The 14,007-nt window shown below is 48.0% G+C and overlaps 1 protein-coding gene and 1 pseudogene across 1 annotated transcript in view; both read left to right on the top strand.

Moving 5' to 3' along the window:
* Nucleotides 1-10,698, top strand: part of Slc49a4 (solute carrier family 49 member 4) — a 79,317-nt gene extending 68,619 nt beyond the window's left edge. Inside the window, exons 8-9 of the mRNA XM_028886312.2 lie at nucleotides 891-1,073; nucleotides 10,030-10,698. Of these exons, the coding sequence (XP_028742145.1) occupies nucleotides 891-1,073; nucleotides 10,030-10,145 (299 nt within the window). The 3' untranslated portion in view covers nucleotides 10,146-10,698. The remainder of the gene's footprint in view (nucleotides 1-890; nucleotides 1,074-10,029) is intronic.
* Nucleotides 6,436-7,115, top strand: LOC114704835 (annotated as a pseudogene).
* Nucleotides 10,699-14,007: the final 3,309 nt, after the last annotated feature.

The raw sequence follows: 14,007 nt of genomic DNA on the forward strand, positions 1-14,007 counted from the left end.
ATCTTTGAGAGTGTATCTGAGTAGCCTGGACTGGCCTCGAGCTGGCAATCCTCCTGCCTCAGCGCCCCCGGTGTTGCGATGCGAGGCAGGCATCAGCAGGCCTGGCTCAGTCTGTGTTTGGGGGTGGAGAGAGTCCTCATTTCAAAAGACACTGACACAGAACTCCCTCCCAGCTGAGGATTAGCTCTCCTGTGTTCTCTGCAAGGACAGTGAGTGCCTCATGTGGGTCCTGGAAGCCACTGTGAACCAGTCTCTGCATGAGTAATTTTCAATAACATTTTATGTGTCTTACATTTATTCTTGCATTTTAAGTTCTCTTTAAAATTGTAAAATGTGACAGGATTTGTTAATTACCTCGCTGGGTTTTATTCCCTCACCTCATTTGCCCGTGACTCAGAGAAAAGTATATCTATGTATATTTTTTATGAGTCTTTTCATCAGGAGTTTTATTATTTTTTATTGCATTTAGTTATTGTGTGGTGCATGTGCCACACCACACAGGTAGAGGGCAGAGGACAGCTTGTGTGAGCCTGTTCTCTCCTCCCACCTTGTGGGTCCTGGGGGTTGAACTCAGGTAATCAGGCTTGGTGGTGGATGCACTGAGCCATTATGCTGGCCCAGAATATTTTTAATTCAACTCTAATACTAAATTGCTTTTGTGCTTTGGAATAATCCAACAGAAAGAGAAAGCAGATAAACTGGTAATCATTCAGCAATGGAACCTGATCTTACCGCAGAAAAGCCGAGCGAGGAGACGACGGCTGGGTGATGGTCTGTCAGACTTCCATCAGCCACCGAAACCACTCCAGAGCCCCCCGCCCAGGCTCGTCCCTGCCCCGACTCGTCCCTGCCGCCTCCCGTCAACTAAAGATCTGTGTTTTTTATTTCAGTGACGCTGTACGCCTCCTGCATCCTCCTGGGCGTGTTCTTGAACAGCAGCGTTCCTATATTTTTTGAGCTCTTTGTGGAAACCGTCTACCCCGTTCCAGAAGGAATTACCTGTGGTGTTGTCACTTTCTTGAGTAACATGTTCATGGGAGTGCTTTTATTTTTCCTCACCTTTTACCATACAGGTAAGAATTTGATTTTTTTTACTTGCTCTCTAACTGCATTATGAGACAGGTTTGTGGAACTGATGGACAGGGGACCTGCGTGGAGAATTCTCACTAAAGCCTGTTACTTTATGAAGCATTCACGTGCCAGGAAAATGATAACCACAGTTGGGTTTGTTTGTTTTTTAGGCATGCCCACGGGCACCCCATCCCCAGAGTGCTTGAATTAACCTGGGCCGGGAGGACTGTCGTTTATTTTCATGTCTTCCCAGCCCACCCCCTTCCAGGTGATTCCAACCCTCGAGTTCACATTGAAAGTCACGGTAATACTACCTTTAAAATACACGCAGACTCCGCTCTCTGAGCACAGAGTGTAAATTAGTGTCAGGGGTGTGTATGTGGTTCAAAGCCGTGGGGACAAATGAGAGGAAGTCAATAAGCTGAGCTGTTCTCTAAAACAAGAGACTCCAGGAGGCCATGTTGTTTGTAGGGAACTTCCTGACAAGCCTGTAATTGAAATAATAACCATGTTAACCTCTACAGCCAGAAAATACATTTTCAACATTTTCAAAGCAAAATCACAACAGCTCAACTTCTCCTAACTGGAAAATCATTGGGAAAATGATTTTCATAATGTGATTAACGACAAACTAGATGGTCGCTGTCAGTCAGTGTCACGTACGGAAGTCTGGGAATAGCACGTCTGGTTTGGGCTCAGTATACTGCCAACGGGAGGAACTCTGGGTCGTCGCAGCCTTCCCTTCCATTTCCAGTCAGAAGAACACCAGGAAGGACGCTGGCTTTCTACACAGAGCCTTGGAACTGCTGTGTTACAGCCTCGACTCATTTCCGTGTGTCACAGTGGAGAGGCAGGGGCTGTCACCTCTTTGCATGGCAAAGCCTCCGAGCTAGCGTGGACCCCTAGCATGACAGAGACAATTTTCCAGCTGACGGCCCGGGTTTACTAAGTGGTCTGTGCAGCCTAGCAGAACATGGTTTTTCCTGTCAACTAGAAATAGAGTTTTTCCTCGGGTGTTTAAAAACAGCAGTTGATGTCGCATGGTGTTATTCCCCAGGGAATCTGTTTTCCTGGTCTCTGGTATGTAACAGATACATATTGATCAGTGTGAAGCAGAGAAGGCGTTGATAACAGCAACCCTCTAAAAACTGCTTCTTTTCCTCAGTTTCCCACCACCACCGGAGGCTGGATACTTGGTTTAGAAAGGTTTTATTTGACTCATTGTTTTGGAGGGTCCGTGCATGACCATGTATCACTCTGATGAGATTTCATAGGGCATGGGGAGAGAGATCACAGGGCAAGATGACAAGACAAGACAAGGACAAAGGACAGGCAGTTATAACTTCCCACCAGATCCCACCTCTCAAAGGTCCAACACACACTGGGGCTATGTTCCCAGTACATGGGCCTTGAAGGCTCAGTCCATGTTCTCACACCTCAGCACTGTCTGTCTACTGCAGTCCGTGTTCACACCTCAGCACTGTCTACTGCAGTCCATGTTCACACCTCAGCACTGTCTCACTGCAGTCCATGTTCACACCTCAGCACTGTCTCACTGCAGTCCATGTTCACACCTCAGCACTGTCTACTGCAGTCCATGTTCTCACCTCAGCACTGTCTGTCTACTGCAGTCCGTGTTCACACCTCAGCACTGTCTGTCTACTGCAGTTTGTGTTCACACCTCAGCACTGTCTGTCTACTGTAGTCCGTGTTCACACCTCAGCACTGTCTGTCTACTGCAGTCCATGTTCTCACCTCAGCACTGTCTACTGCAGTTAATGTTCTCACCTCAGCACTGCCTCACTGCATTCCATGTTCACACCTCAGCACTGCCTCATTGCAGTCCATGCCCTCACCTCAGCACTATCTACTGCAGTCCGTGTTCTCACCTCAGCACTGCCTCACTGCATTCCATGTTCACACCTCAGCACTGCCTCATTGCAGTCCATGCCCTCACCTCAGCACTATCTACTGCAGTCCGTGTTTACACCTCAGCACTGTCTACTGCAGTCCGTGTTCACACCTCAGCACTGCCTCACTGCAGTTCATGCTTACACCTCAGGACTGTCTACTACAGTCCATGTTCACACCTCAGCACTGCCTCACTGCAGTCCATGCTCACACCTCAGGACTGTCTACTGCAGTCCATGTTCACACCTCAGCACTGCCTCATTACAGTCCATGTTCACACCTCAGCACTGTCTGTCTACTGCAGTCCATGTTCTCACCTCAGCACTGTCTGTCTACTGCAGTTAATGTTCTCACCTCAGCACTGCCTCACTGCATTCCATGTTCACACCTCAGCACTGCCTCATTGCAGTCCATGCCCTCACCTCAGCACTATCTACTGCAGTCCGTGTTCTCACCTCAGCACTGCCTCACTGCATTCCATGTTCACACCTCAGCACTGCCTCATTGCAGTCCATGCCCTCACCTCAGCACTATCTACTGCAGTCCGTGTTTACACCTCAGCACTGTCTACTGCAGTCCGTGTTCACACCTCAGCACTGCCTCACTGCAGTTCATGCTTACACCTCAGGACTGTCTACTACAGTCCATGTTCACACCTCAGCACTGCCTCACTGCAGTCCATGCTCACACCTCAGGACTGTCTACTGCAGTCCATGTTCACACCTCAGCACTGCCTCATTACAGTCCATGTTCACACCTCAGCACTGCCTCATTGCAGTCCATGCCCTCACCTCAGCACTATCTACTGCAGTCCGTGTTTACACCTCAGCACTGTCTACTGCAGTCCGTGTTCACACCTCAGCACTGTCTCACTGCAGTCCATGTTCACACCTCAGCACTGTCTACTGCAGTCCATGTTCACACCTCAGCACTGCCTCACTGCAGTCCATGTTCACACCTCAGCACTGTCTACTGCAGTTCATGTTCACACCTCAGCACTGTCTACTGCAGTCTATGTTCACACCTCAGCACTGCCTCATTGCATTCCATGTTCTCACCTCAGGACTGTCTACTGCAGTCCATGTTCACACCTCAGCACTGTCTCACTGCAGTCCATGTTCACACCTTAGCACTGCCTCACTGCAGTCCATGTTCACACCTCAGCACTGCCTCACTGCAGTCCATGTTCACACCTCAGCACTGCCTCACTGCAGTCCATGTTCACACCTCAGCACTGTCTTTCTGCAGAAGAGTGCTGAGTGTTTAGTGTCCATCAGTCTTCTAGGTCAAGCAGCAGATTTTGATATATGTGCAGGAATTGTCACCTGCCACAATTTAGCTGGAACTCTCATGCCACCTGTTTATAGTGACCAGAAAAACACTGAGCACCATTTCTGCTCACCCCTGCTCTAGTGATGGTTCCTGCTAGCCCCCTGCTCTGGTGATGGGACCTGCTCACCCCTGTCCTAGTGATGGTTCCTGCTCACCCCTGTCCTAGCGATGGTTCCTGCTCACCCCTGCTCTAGTGATGGTTCCTGCTAACCCCTGTCCTAGTGATGGTTCCTGCTCACCCCTGCTCTAGTGATGGTTCCTGCTCACCCCTGCTCTATGATGGTTCCTGCTCACCCCTGCTCTAGTTATGGTTCCTGCTCACCCCTGCTCTAGTGATGGTTCCTGCTCACCCCTGTCCTACCAGGAATGTATCTGACCGGGAGGAAAACACCGTCCTTTTGGTCGTCATTTGCTGACATGTGTTCTTACACATATCTGAACAGCTGGTGCAGGGTTTCTGCCTAACCTCTTGGCTGCTGTGAGCCAATGAAACCTTTGTACTGATTAATTTTAATCCGCCAAAATGATTTCCAGACAGACACTTTGAGCAAATGCTGGTGTGTGGGTCGTGGATGTGTGGGTAGGTGCGAGAGAGCACAGTGGGCACACCCCAGAGGCCTGTGTTGTTCTCTCTTGGGAGTCGACTCATTGACGCCACAGTGTGAATGAGCGCTTCTGTCCTAGAGGAGTGAGCTGGAGCCCGAGCACAGGTTACTTGGTGTGACCCTCATTGAAACCCTTCACATACAACGAGCTGACACTGCCCTGTAAACCTGCAGCGGAGTGCTGCGTGCTCTGGGACTTCAGGATAAGCTGGAAATCTACAGATTCTACGAAACGGTTTCCTCCAATCACCCCCAGTGCTGCGGCCCAGTGTCCTGAACATTTTATATAATAGACTTGATGAGCCTCCATAACGCAAGTGTAGAAATGGAAATCCAGAAACTCTAAGATGCAAAATCATCTGGGAAGTAGATGTGAAGGTTCAACTGTCATTGTCCTCTTGTAAGTCCTGAGTTCACTGTTTTTTTTTTAAGAAAGCCTGGGTTTCATTCATTCATTCATTCATTCATTCATTATTTTGACATAACGTCACTGTGTTGCCCAGACTTAGTCTCAGACTCCGGGACCCTAGCTGTCCTCCTGTTCTCCCTCCCAAGTACCAACACTGACAGATAAGCGTCCCCATGCCTGGCTGAAGCCTGGGTGTTGAGCACTGTAAAGAGCTGTGGTTTTTAGCGTTCCTCTCAAGGAAGTACGCTGCTTCCTTGACGAGGTTCTTTCCCACCCACACTGAACTGTCTGGCAACTGCGTCGAGTAATTTTTCCAGGCTGTGCAGCTCTCTCCCACGTGAACACGTTGGATCAGAATGCCTTGCCGAAGGATGGGTTCCACCTCTGGTTGCTTCCGGATCAAGGCCACTGGCTGATGTGGAGCTCTGCGCCACAGACCCTTCAGTGGTGCCTTGGTGCATGGAACCATGTCCGAAATGTTTTAGCAGTTTTCTGACGTGGGGGTGTCAAGGTCAGTTTCTGAGAAGGAAGTTATTGTTCCTACTGTAAGGGGATGTTTGCTCTCAGACCCTCAATGAGTTGGGACAGTGCGGTGATGCCGTATTCTAATAACATCACAGAAAAAAAAAAATCAATTTGGGATGCTGCTGTCTTCCATGGACTCTGAAACGCATTCTCTTTTAGTCTGAAGTTTGTTTTCTCTGTTAGTTTTTGTTTCTAAGCTCAGCAGAGAGTTTTGTCTGAATGCATAAAGATTTTGAAGTGGCTGACTGAATTGGAGGGTACAGTGTCAGTCACTCAGCAGGTTTCGGGACCTAGCTGAGATGGACTCGTTGGCTTATGCTTACTGGGAGAACAAAGGGAGGTTCAGCAGATATGGACTGGTGAGGAGTGATGTTCCACCTCAGGAAAGTGCTGTAGTGTGGGGTCTGTGGGGTAATCCCTGTGGATTGGAGGGAGCAGGCTGTTGATCCAACATCTGGGGTGCCAGCTGGCTGCTCACTGGGAGAATGGAGACAGTCTTGTTAAATACCGGATGCCTCTAGAGGTTCTGGAGATGGTAGCTGTAGGTGATCAAACTGTAGGCAAAGTGTAGACACTAAGAGAGGAAGGAAGGGAGCCATGAGTGTGCTCAGGCTGCAGAAGAGGCTTGCCTCTACCGTCCTCCACTGTGGTAAGAAGAAGGTCTGGTTGGACCCCAATGAGACCAATGAAATCGCCAATGCCAACTCCCGTTAGCAGATCCGGAAGCTGATCAAGGATGGGCTGATCATCCAGAAGCCTGTGACCATCCATTCCCGGGCTCGATGCCGGAAAAACACCTTGGCTGGACGGAAGGGCAGGCATATGGGCACAGGGAAGCGGAAGGGTACTGCCAACGTTCAGATGCCTGAGAAGGTGACCTGGATGAGAAGGATGCAGATCCTGCGCTGACTTCTCAGGAGATACTGTGAATCCAAGAAGATTGACCGCCATATGTATCACAGCCTGTATCTGAAGGTCAAGGGGAATGTCTTCAAAAACAAGCGGATTCTCATGGAACACATCCACAAGCTGAAGGCAGACAAGGCCCGCAAGAAGCTCCTGGCTGACCAGGCTGAGGCTCGCAGGTCTAAGACCCAAGGAAGCCCGAAAGCGCCAGGAGGAGCGTCTCCAGGCCAAGAAGGAGGAGATCTTCAAGACTCTGTCCAAGGAGGAAGAGACCAAGAAATAAAGCTTCCCTCGTGTCTGTACATAGTGGGCCGCCTTTGGCCTCAGGTGGATCAGTCATTAAAATAAAACAAGCCTAAAAAAAAAGAGAGAGAGAGAGGAAGGAAGGGTCAGCAGGTTTTGGAAGGAGGACAGAGGACGAGCAAACAGTGCAGAGGTGCTGTGCAGGGTTGACATGCTGCACACAGCCAGTGCAGAGGTGCTGTGCAGGGTTGGCCTGCTGTACACAGCCAGTGCAGAGGTGCTGTGCAGGATTGACATGCTGCACACAGCCAGTGCAGAGGTGCTGTGCAGGATTGACATGCTGCACACAGCCAGTGCAGAGGTGCTGTGCAGGGTTGGCCTGCTGTACACAGCCAGTGCAGAGGTGCTGTGCAGGATTGACATGCTGCACACAGCCAGTGCAGAGGTGCTGTGCAGGATTGACATGCTGCACACAGCCAGTGCAGAGGTGCTGTGCAGGGTTGGCCTGCTGCACACAGCCAGTGCAGAGGTGCTGTGCAGAGACCATGTGGAGCTGAAGATTGGCTTTGAGGATGAGGTTGCAGTGCGCTAGACATTGGCAAGCAGCCCATGCAGGGGTGTCTTGTGTAGTCCTGCCTTCCGGCATGGATTTCTGTTTGTTCCAGGGGAGGAATGGGAAGGATCGCAGGAAACGCTCCGCCAAACAAATAAAAGAGTTAAGAATGCGAACATCTTGGTGGACTGGGCGCCATTCACTTGTATTCTATGATACCAAGTACAGAAGGCCAGAGTTTGTTGGCTTGGCAACTTTAAGGGGGGGGGGGTCTCTCCCTGCTCTGTGCCCCCAGCTGTGGTTTCCATGAATAGTCTTCAGCAGGGAGATACAGGTACTCCCCTGCCTCTGATCTCTTGCTTTCTGAAAAGGGAAGTATTTTTAAAGAACACTTGCTGTTTGTTGAACCAAGTGAATTTCCTTAAAGTGAATTTGACTTTTCGGAGCGACACAGTAATGAAACAAACATCTGAACCTAGACAGAAGGAATAATTTCACCCTCTAATGAAATAAATGTTCAACTTTGGCAGTATTGGACAAATTCCACGCCTCAGAGGGAGCCAAGGCCAAGTCAGTCATGGCATGTGTTGTTTTCACTTCCCATGAATTAAAGTCACTAAGATTTAGAAGATGCTCTTGTGAACCACATGGTCGGGTGTCGGCTTCCTTTTATCTGGTGCTTACAGTGTGGCCTTCGATTCCGAGAGCTCGCTGTTGGTCCAGCCTGTGCTCCGAGGTTCTGTCCCTCCCTTAACTGCTTCATCTTGCCTAGTAAAATTATCACCAGCTTAAATATAAAATGTATTTATATATGTTAAATCTAAAAGCGGACCGTGAGAGTGAAGGCAGGATGGGGGGGCCCGCTTCCTCTCGGTGTTTAGTTCCATGAAATCCAGGTCGAGCGCAGAAGACAGCTTGGCAGAGAGCGATGGAGGGGTCCACGTCTGCCCACACTGTGGACGGCGAGTCCGTCTTTGACCACAGTCGTTGAGAGATGAGGAAGGAAGCTGCCTTGTGAGCACAATAGAGAAGAAGTCACTGTAGCACCTGCTCTACCTGCCGGTTTCCTGATGCCGTCCAGCGTGGCTTGCTCTCTCAGGCTCTGAGAGTTGTGGGTAAACTAAAGCTGTGGTGTGAGGGTTCTAGGGTGACTCTGAGCCCGAGACAGCGCTTTAAGGAAGACAAAGGGAGGGTGTAAACCTGTGGATAGGGGGGAAGAAGGAAAAATCACACCCGTTTTTATTCATTGGAGCTGGTGATATTAGACTAGAGAAGTTGTCCCCAACCACCATTGACAAGTGCTTTATGCCAAGAAGATGCTCTGTCCCAAGCCTGGGATTGGTGGCCAGGTAGGGTGGGTGCAGAGGGAGGGACAGCCAGGGGCAGTCACAGTTGAGTGACGCCAAATGCCTGGGAATGTCCTGTTAGTCCTAGTTCACGAAAGTATTTTTTTAAGCTGATCCTTGATGCCGTTAAATCAGATAAGAGTCAAATCACCTGCTTGGATGACTTTTGCAGGTTTCCCAATGATTGGCATAGTCCGTGACTGTGTGGAAAAAACTAGAAAAGTGAAGTACAGTGGTCTCTCTCGGAGTAGAGATGATTAATTCGTTAATGTTTTACCTTATTTTCCATATATTTGAATTCATTTTGCAGTGGTTACCGTTTAATATTTTTGTTGGGAAGTACATATTTCCATCAAGAACTACAAAAATGTTGTCTTCAAAGTCAGTTGAGGAGGTGGGGAGAGAGCTCAGTGGGCGGCTGTGCAAACACGCGGACCTGACTTGATTCTCAGCCCCCGGGTGAAAAGCTTAGCCTGGTCACACGCATCTCTGACTCCTGCATTGGTGAGGGCAGAGACAGGAGATTGCTGAGGTTTGCTGACCACCAGTGGAGCTGGTAAAGCAAAAATCCTCATGAGCTCCAGGTTCAGATAGGCCTCATCTCAAGGGAATAAGGCAGAGTGTGGTAGAGAAGGACCCTAACACCCTTCTCTGTCCTCTGGCTGTGTGCACACTTACACTTGTGTGTGTGTGTGTGTGTGTGTGTGTGTGTGTGTGTCTGTCCGTGTCCATATAAATAAAATAAAATGAGGCAGTTTTTCTCTTTACCTAAACCCACCAGGTATTTCTAAACAGACAGAAAAATGACAGTGATAGAGGGCACTTAAAAAACAATTAACAAGCTAACACTTAAAGTGATCAATTCTTTTCCCTTTCAACTCATAGATTGATTTTGCAACCAAAGTCAAGGTGTATTAAATTGATGAAAAGTTGTTAACAACATTGATTAAATATTCCACATGGAAGTCCAGTAATATATTACACACATCACTGTCTGTGTGTAGCCTCCAGTCTGTCAATGTGTAGTGAAGTGGCTTCTGGTGCCTTTGTTATGCGTCCTTTGGAATGCAGAGCGGGCGCAGGTGATGCAAAAATACTTAAAACTGTTGTTTTTTGTTTAACTTACAGAGTTGTCTTGGTTCAACTGGTGCCTTCCCGGGTCGTGTCTGCTCAGTCTTCTCCTCATTCTGTGCTTCAGGGAATCCTATGACAGACTGTACCTTGATGTGGTCGTCTCGGTTTAATGTCGTAGACTCTCGGGACTTCAAAGGGACTGGATGTCAGTACCGCACACTGGCTTGGAACTGCACAGCTAAAGGGAGACGAGGAGAAGAAACTTCTTTCAGAGGTCTGGTTAGGTTACAGAGCCTCACGTTAATTTAATGACTACTAGGTAATAATAATGCAGGACTTGAGTGTCTGGGGATTGGAAAACGCCGTGGACAGCACGGCATGCTGCCAGCACGCCTGTGCTAAACTCGGGCTGGAGTAGAGGCGTGACCTCACACGGGATGCACTGCCCACGTGAATAACCCCTGGTGTGTGTTGTACCAGTGCTAACCTGCTGATGAGCTGAATTCCGAGAAGAAGCGAGGGTACTGGTCCCATGGAGATGGCTCCTCCCAGGCACACGACAGAAGAATAGGAGAAACGCCACTAACTTCTAAAGACGTTTGAACCCTGTATCAGATTTTAATTACAAAATAGCTGAGCTGTATACCAGTGATAGAAGTGATCCACATGTACACTACATGTTTTTCTAATAAAGCCATTTCTTATATGACTCCTTATTTTTAATCAGGTTGGAAGCCTTTCGCTGTCTTTGGGCACAGGCATCCCCACTTACCCTAATTTCTGTGAGTACAGCGTCAGTCACAGCAGCAAGGGGACTAAATGCCTGATGGGGTTGCATTAACTGTCGCGGGAAAAGTGTAATTCCATTATGATTTAGCGCTTTGTTAAAGATGAAATGGGAGCCGCACGAAGCATGTGTGTCTGCAGCAGCCTGAGCTAGCCCAAGTGTAAAGTCCAGCGAGCACTGTTGTACACCAGGCTAGACTGTATTTACATGACCCCCATTTGAGAAGAATGGTGTGTAACATTGAAGGTTTCGGATCTGTGCGTGATTTCTGAATTGATCCCTTGTGTTTTAATTTAGATTGTAATATACTCCATTCTAAATGAAGTCATTGTATTTGATTGGACAGCCTTTTGCCAATACCTATTTCTTTCTATAAATAATGGATTTTTTAAAAACATACTCATTGGACGGCTCTTGGACCTGTCTTTCACTAGGTCATAAAATTTGCTGCGCTGGGCCGGGGACACTGGGACACTTGACCGCATGGTTCCATAGCTCCTCTCACACGGAGCCAGACCTTCCCCAAGCTTCCAGAGCAGCAGGACTTTTTGCTGTCTGCTCCCCCTCACCCCTTCCCTCCCATGAAACAGCAGCTCCGTTGCCAGCCAGCTGCGCACAGCTCCTCCCTGTGCTGGTGTAAGCCATCTCCTGGTAGCCCAGGTGGAAAGGCTGGGCAGTACTGACTTCCGCCCACCCCTGTGCGCCATCGCACGCCTGCAGATGCCCCTCTCACTGCAAATTCAAGTTGAAGGCTCTGCTCCAACTTACCTTGGTCTTGGAGGAGGGTTCTGGCATTGCCTAGTGTCTTCGGAGGCCCTGAATTGTGAAGTGAGAAAACCAAGGCCCTCAGATTTCACACCTGTCTCCAGCCGCCTCCGCATCGCATCCTTTCCCGTTCTAACCAGGCTGCTTGCTCCCTTAGCAGCAAGAACTGAAGGAAGAGCCTGATAAAGAGAAGAGAACAATCCATCCCCAGCCAGGCTCAGCTCTGCTAACTTGTCCCCATCCTTTGTAAAGTGAAACAGAAGACAGAGTTCTGACAGTGACAGGAAGCTAGTCACTGTGGACATGCCACATCACATCACCACTTCCCGTTTAGGGAAGAGAGAGAAGGCAAAGGGAAGAGATGTGAAAGATTAGACGGTGCTGTATAAAATCTGCTATAATAAGACCTCTGAAGAGGAACACTTTAATTAATGGTTAATTCTGCTTTTAACACCAAGTACAGAATAATGCTTTAAAAATATAACCTAAAATCGCTAATCACGTCAAGGCATTCCAAGTGGATGCGTTGTACCAGTCAACAGCTCTTCTCTTCAGCACGCCTGAGGTGAGGCCAGTCGCCCATCTCAACTGTGTGGCCTCCCTCCTCATGCACCCCAACTTTTCTGAGTAATGGAAACTTCATAGGGCAGCCAGAGGGGTTGCGTGAAGGGAAGGACTGTGCATTATGTACCTCAGTGCTGCAAATCCTGTTATTTCTAGTAGTCAACACATACTAGCTTAATCCTTGTCCCATACTGGAAGAAGTCTTAGCCCTCCACCAGTCCGAACTCTCTATGTAGAATTTATAGAAATGACCCTAGAAGAGTAAATTACCTTGACAGAAGACTAGAGTCATCCAGTGTCTGTGGGGATCTGTCCCAGGCCTCGGTAGGAAATGAGGTAGTTTTTGCATGTTGCCTCCACACACCTCCCAGGTGTTTGAAACCGTATTCTAGAATACTTGAACTACCTGGTACAGTCTGTGTGTAAACAGCGATGCTGTGTTGTTAGGAAGTAAGGAAAAAGTCTACGCATGCTCAGGTCAGTTGCAGTTCTTTTTCCCCAATATTTCAGACCTGTGGTGGGTTGAGACCATAGATGCAGGAGTGGGGAGGGGCTCTGTACGGACAAATGTCGACCCCTCTTTTCCGAGTCTCAAACTCATATTTTCCCCTACCTCACAGCACTAACTACAGCTTAATTTAAAATGCTTAGGTATTCGTGAAGTCACATGTCCAGAAGGGAGGGGCTATAGAGTGCATGACTGCCACTCCAGGGAAGTACAGGGTCTCGACTCCATCCGTTGGTCCTTCCATAGCGTTTAAAGGAAGCGATGTCACGGGCTCCCTAGCCTCTCTCCGGTCTTAGCTGGCAGGGACTTTATGAGAAGATTCCGATGAATAATTCAGTCCTCATAAACCAGCCTACAGCATTATTAATTGGTGAGGACATGCTATCGTATAAGCTCCCTGTGGCTTATCAATTAATACTTCACAGTTCATGGGAAGAAGTGTTTTTAATATGATCCATGGTAGAGATGTAGGGACAAGATAATTACACAGACACGTTTCCCTGGAAGCAGGAATTCACAAGAGCACACATGTAATTTTGCATATTTAAATGTGCATGGCCTAAGGGCCAGGTCTTATCCTGGATCATGTATTCATGTTTAATTATTGAAAATGTTTACAAGCTTGTTTTTAATGAAGCCTGTCTAACGAGGGATCCAGGCTAAGGGACTTGAAGTTGAAGAGATTAAATCCCCATCTACTTATCTTTTAATTGGTTTTTTAAAACTCTTATTTTTACTAAAATTGAGTACTCATCTTGCATTCTGCCTGAATACCAGCTTTATTTTTAAGTCAAGATCAAATAAAAGTACATAGCAAATTTGCTTTCAGTTAATGCTAACACGCACATTAATTTCACATTTGTTCTTGAAATACTAAGCACAGGCATTACTATGATCATGTAAAAAAAACTATGTACATGAGGCTACAGGTACAGCTCAGTGGTAGAGCACTTGCCCAGGGTGCACAAGGCCCTGGGTTCAGTCCTCAGCACCAAAACAACAAAAACCCTGTCACATTAAAATACAAAAAGTATAATACTTGAGCAGACTTAGAAATACAGAAAAGATACAATTTCTTAGAATCATATAGAGGGATGACCTAAATCTTATCTATGACAATGGTTTGCTAGTCTGTTAGGAAAGATAGTACAGGAAAATGGTGGACTCTTCTAGAACAAGTTTATGGTGAGTTTTGCTGTACCATCAAAAGCACGGACCAGAGTCCCCAGTGTTTGTAGAGATGTCTGCCCGGACAGGCATCTTGGCCATCCTGAGAACTCATCCCCACTCAGGAGCCTCTTGACTCAAGTGGAAACTCAGACTTGGGAGACGGCTCCAGGAATGAATGCCAGGACACCAGGGGAACCCAAAGGGTGCTATCCCTGTGTGGGAGACGGGAGTGGGAGAG

This window comes from Peromyscus leucopus, chromosome 12 (assembly GCF_004664715.2).
Source record: "Peromyscus leucopus breed LL Stock chromosome 12, UCI_PerLeu_2.1, whole genome shotgun sequence".
Classification (NCBI taxonomy): Eukaryota; Metazoa; Chordata; class Mammalia; order Rodentia; family Cricetidae; genus Peromyscus; species Peromyscus leucopus.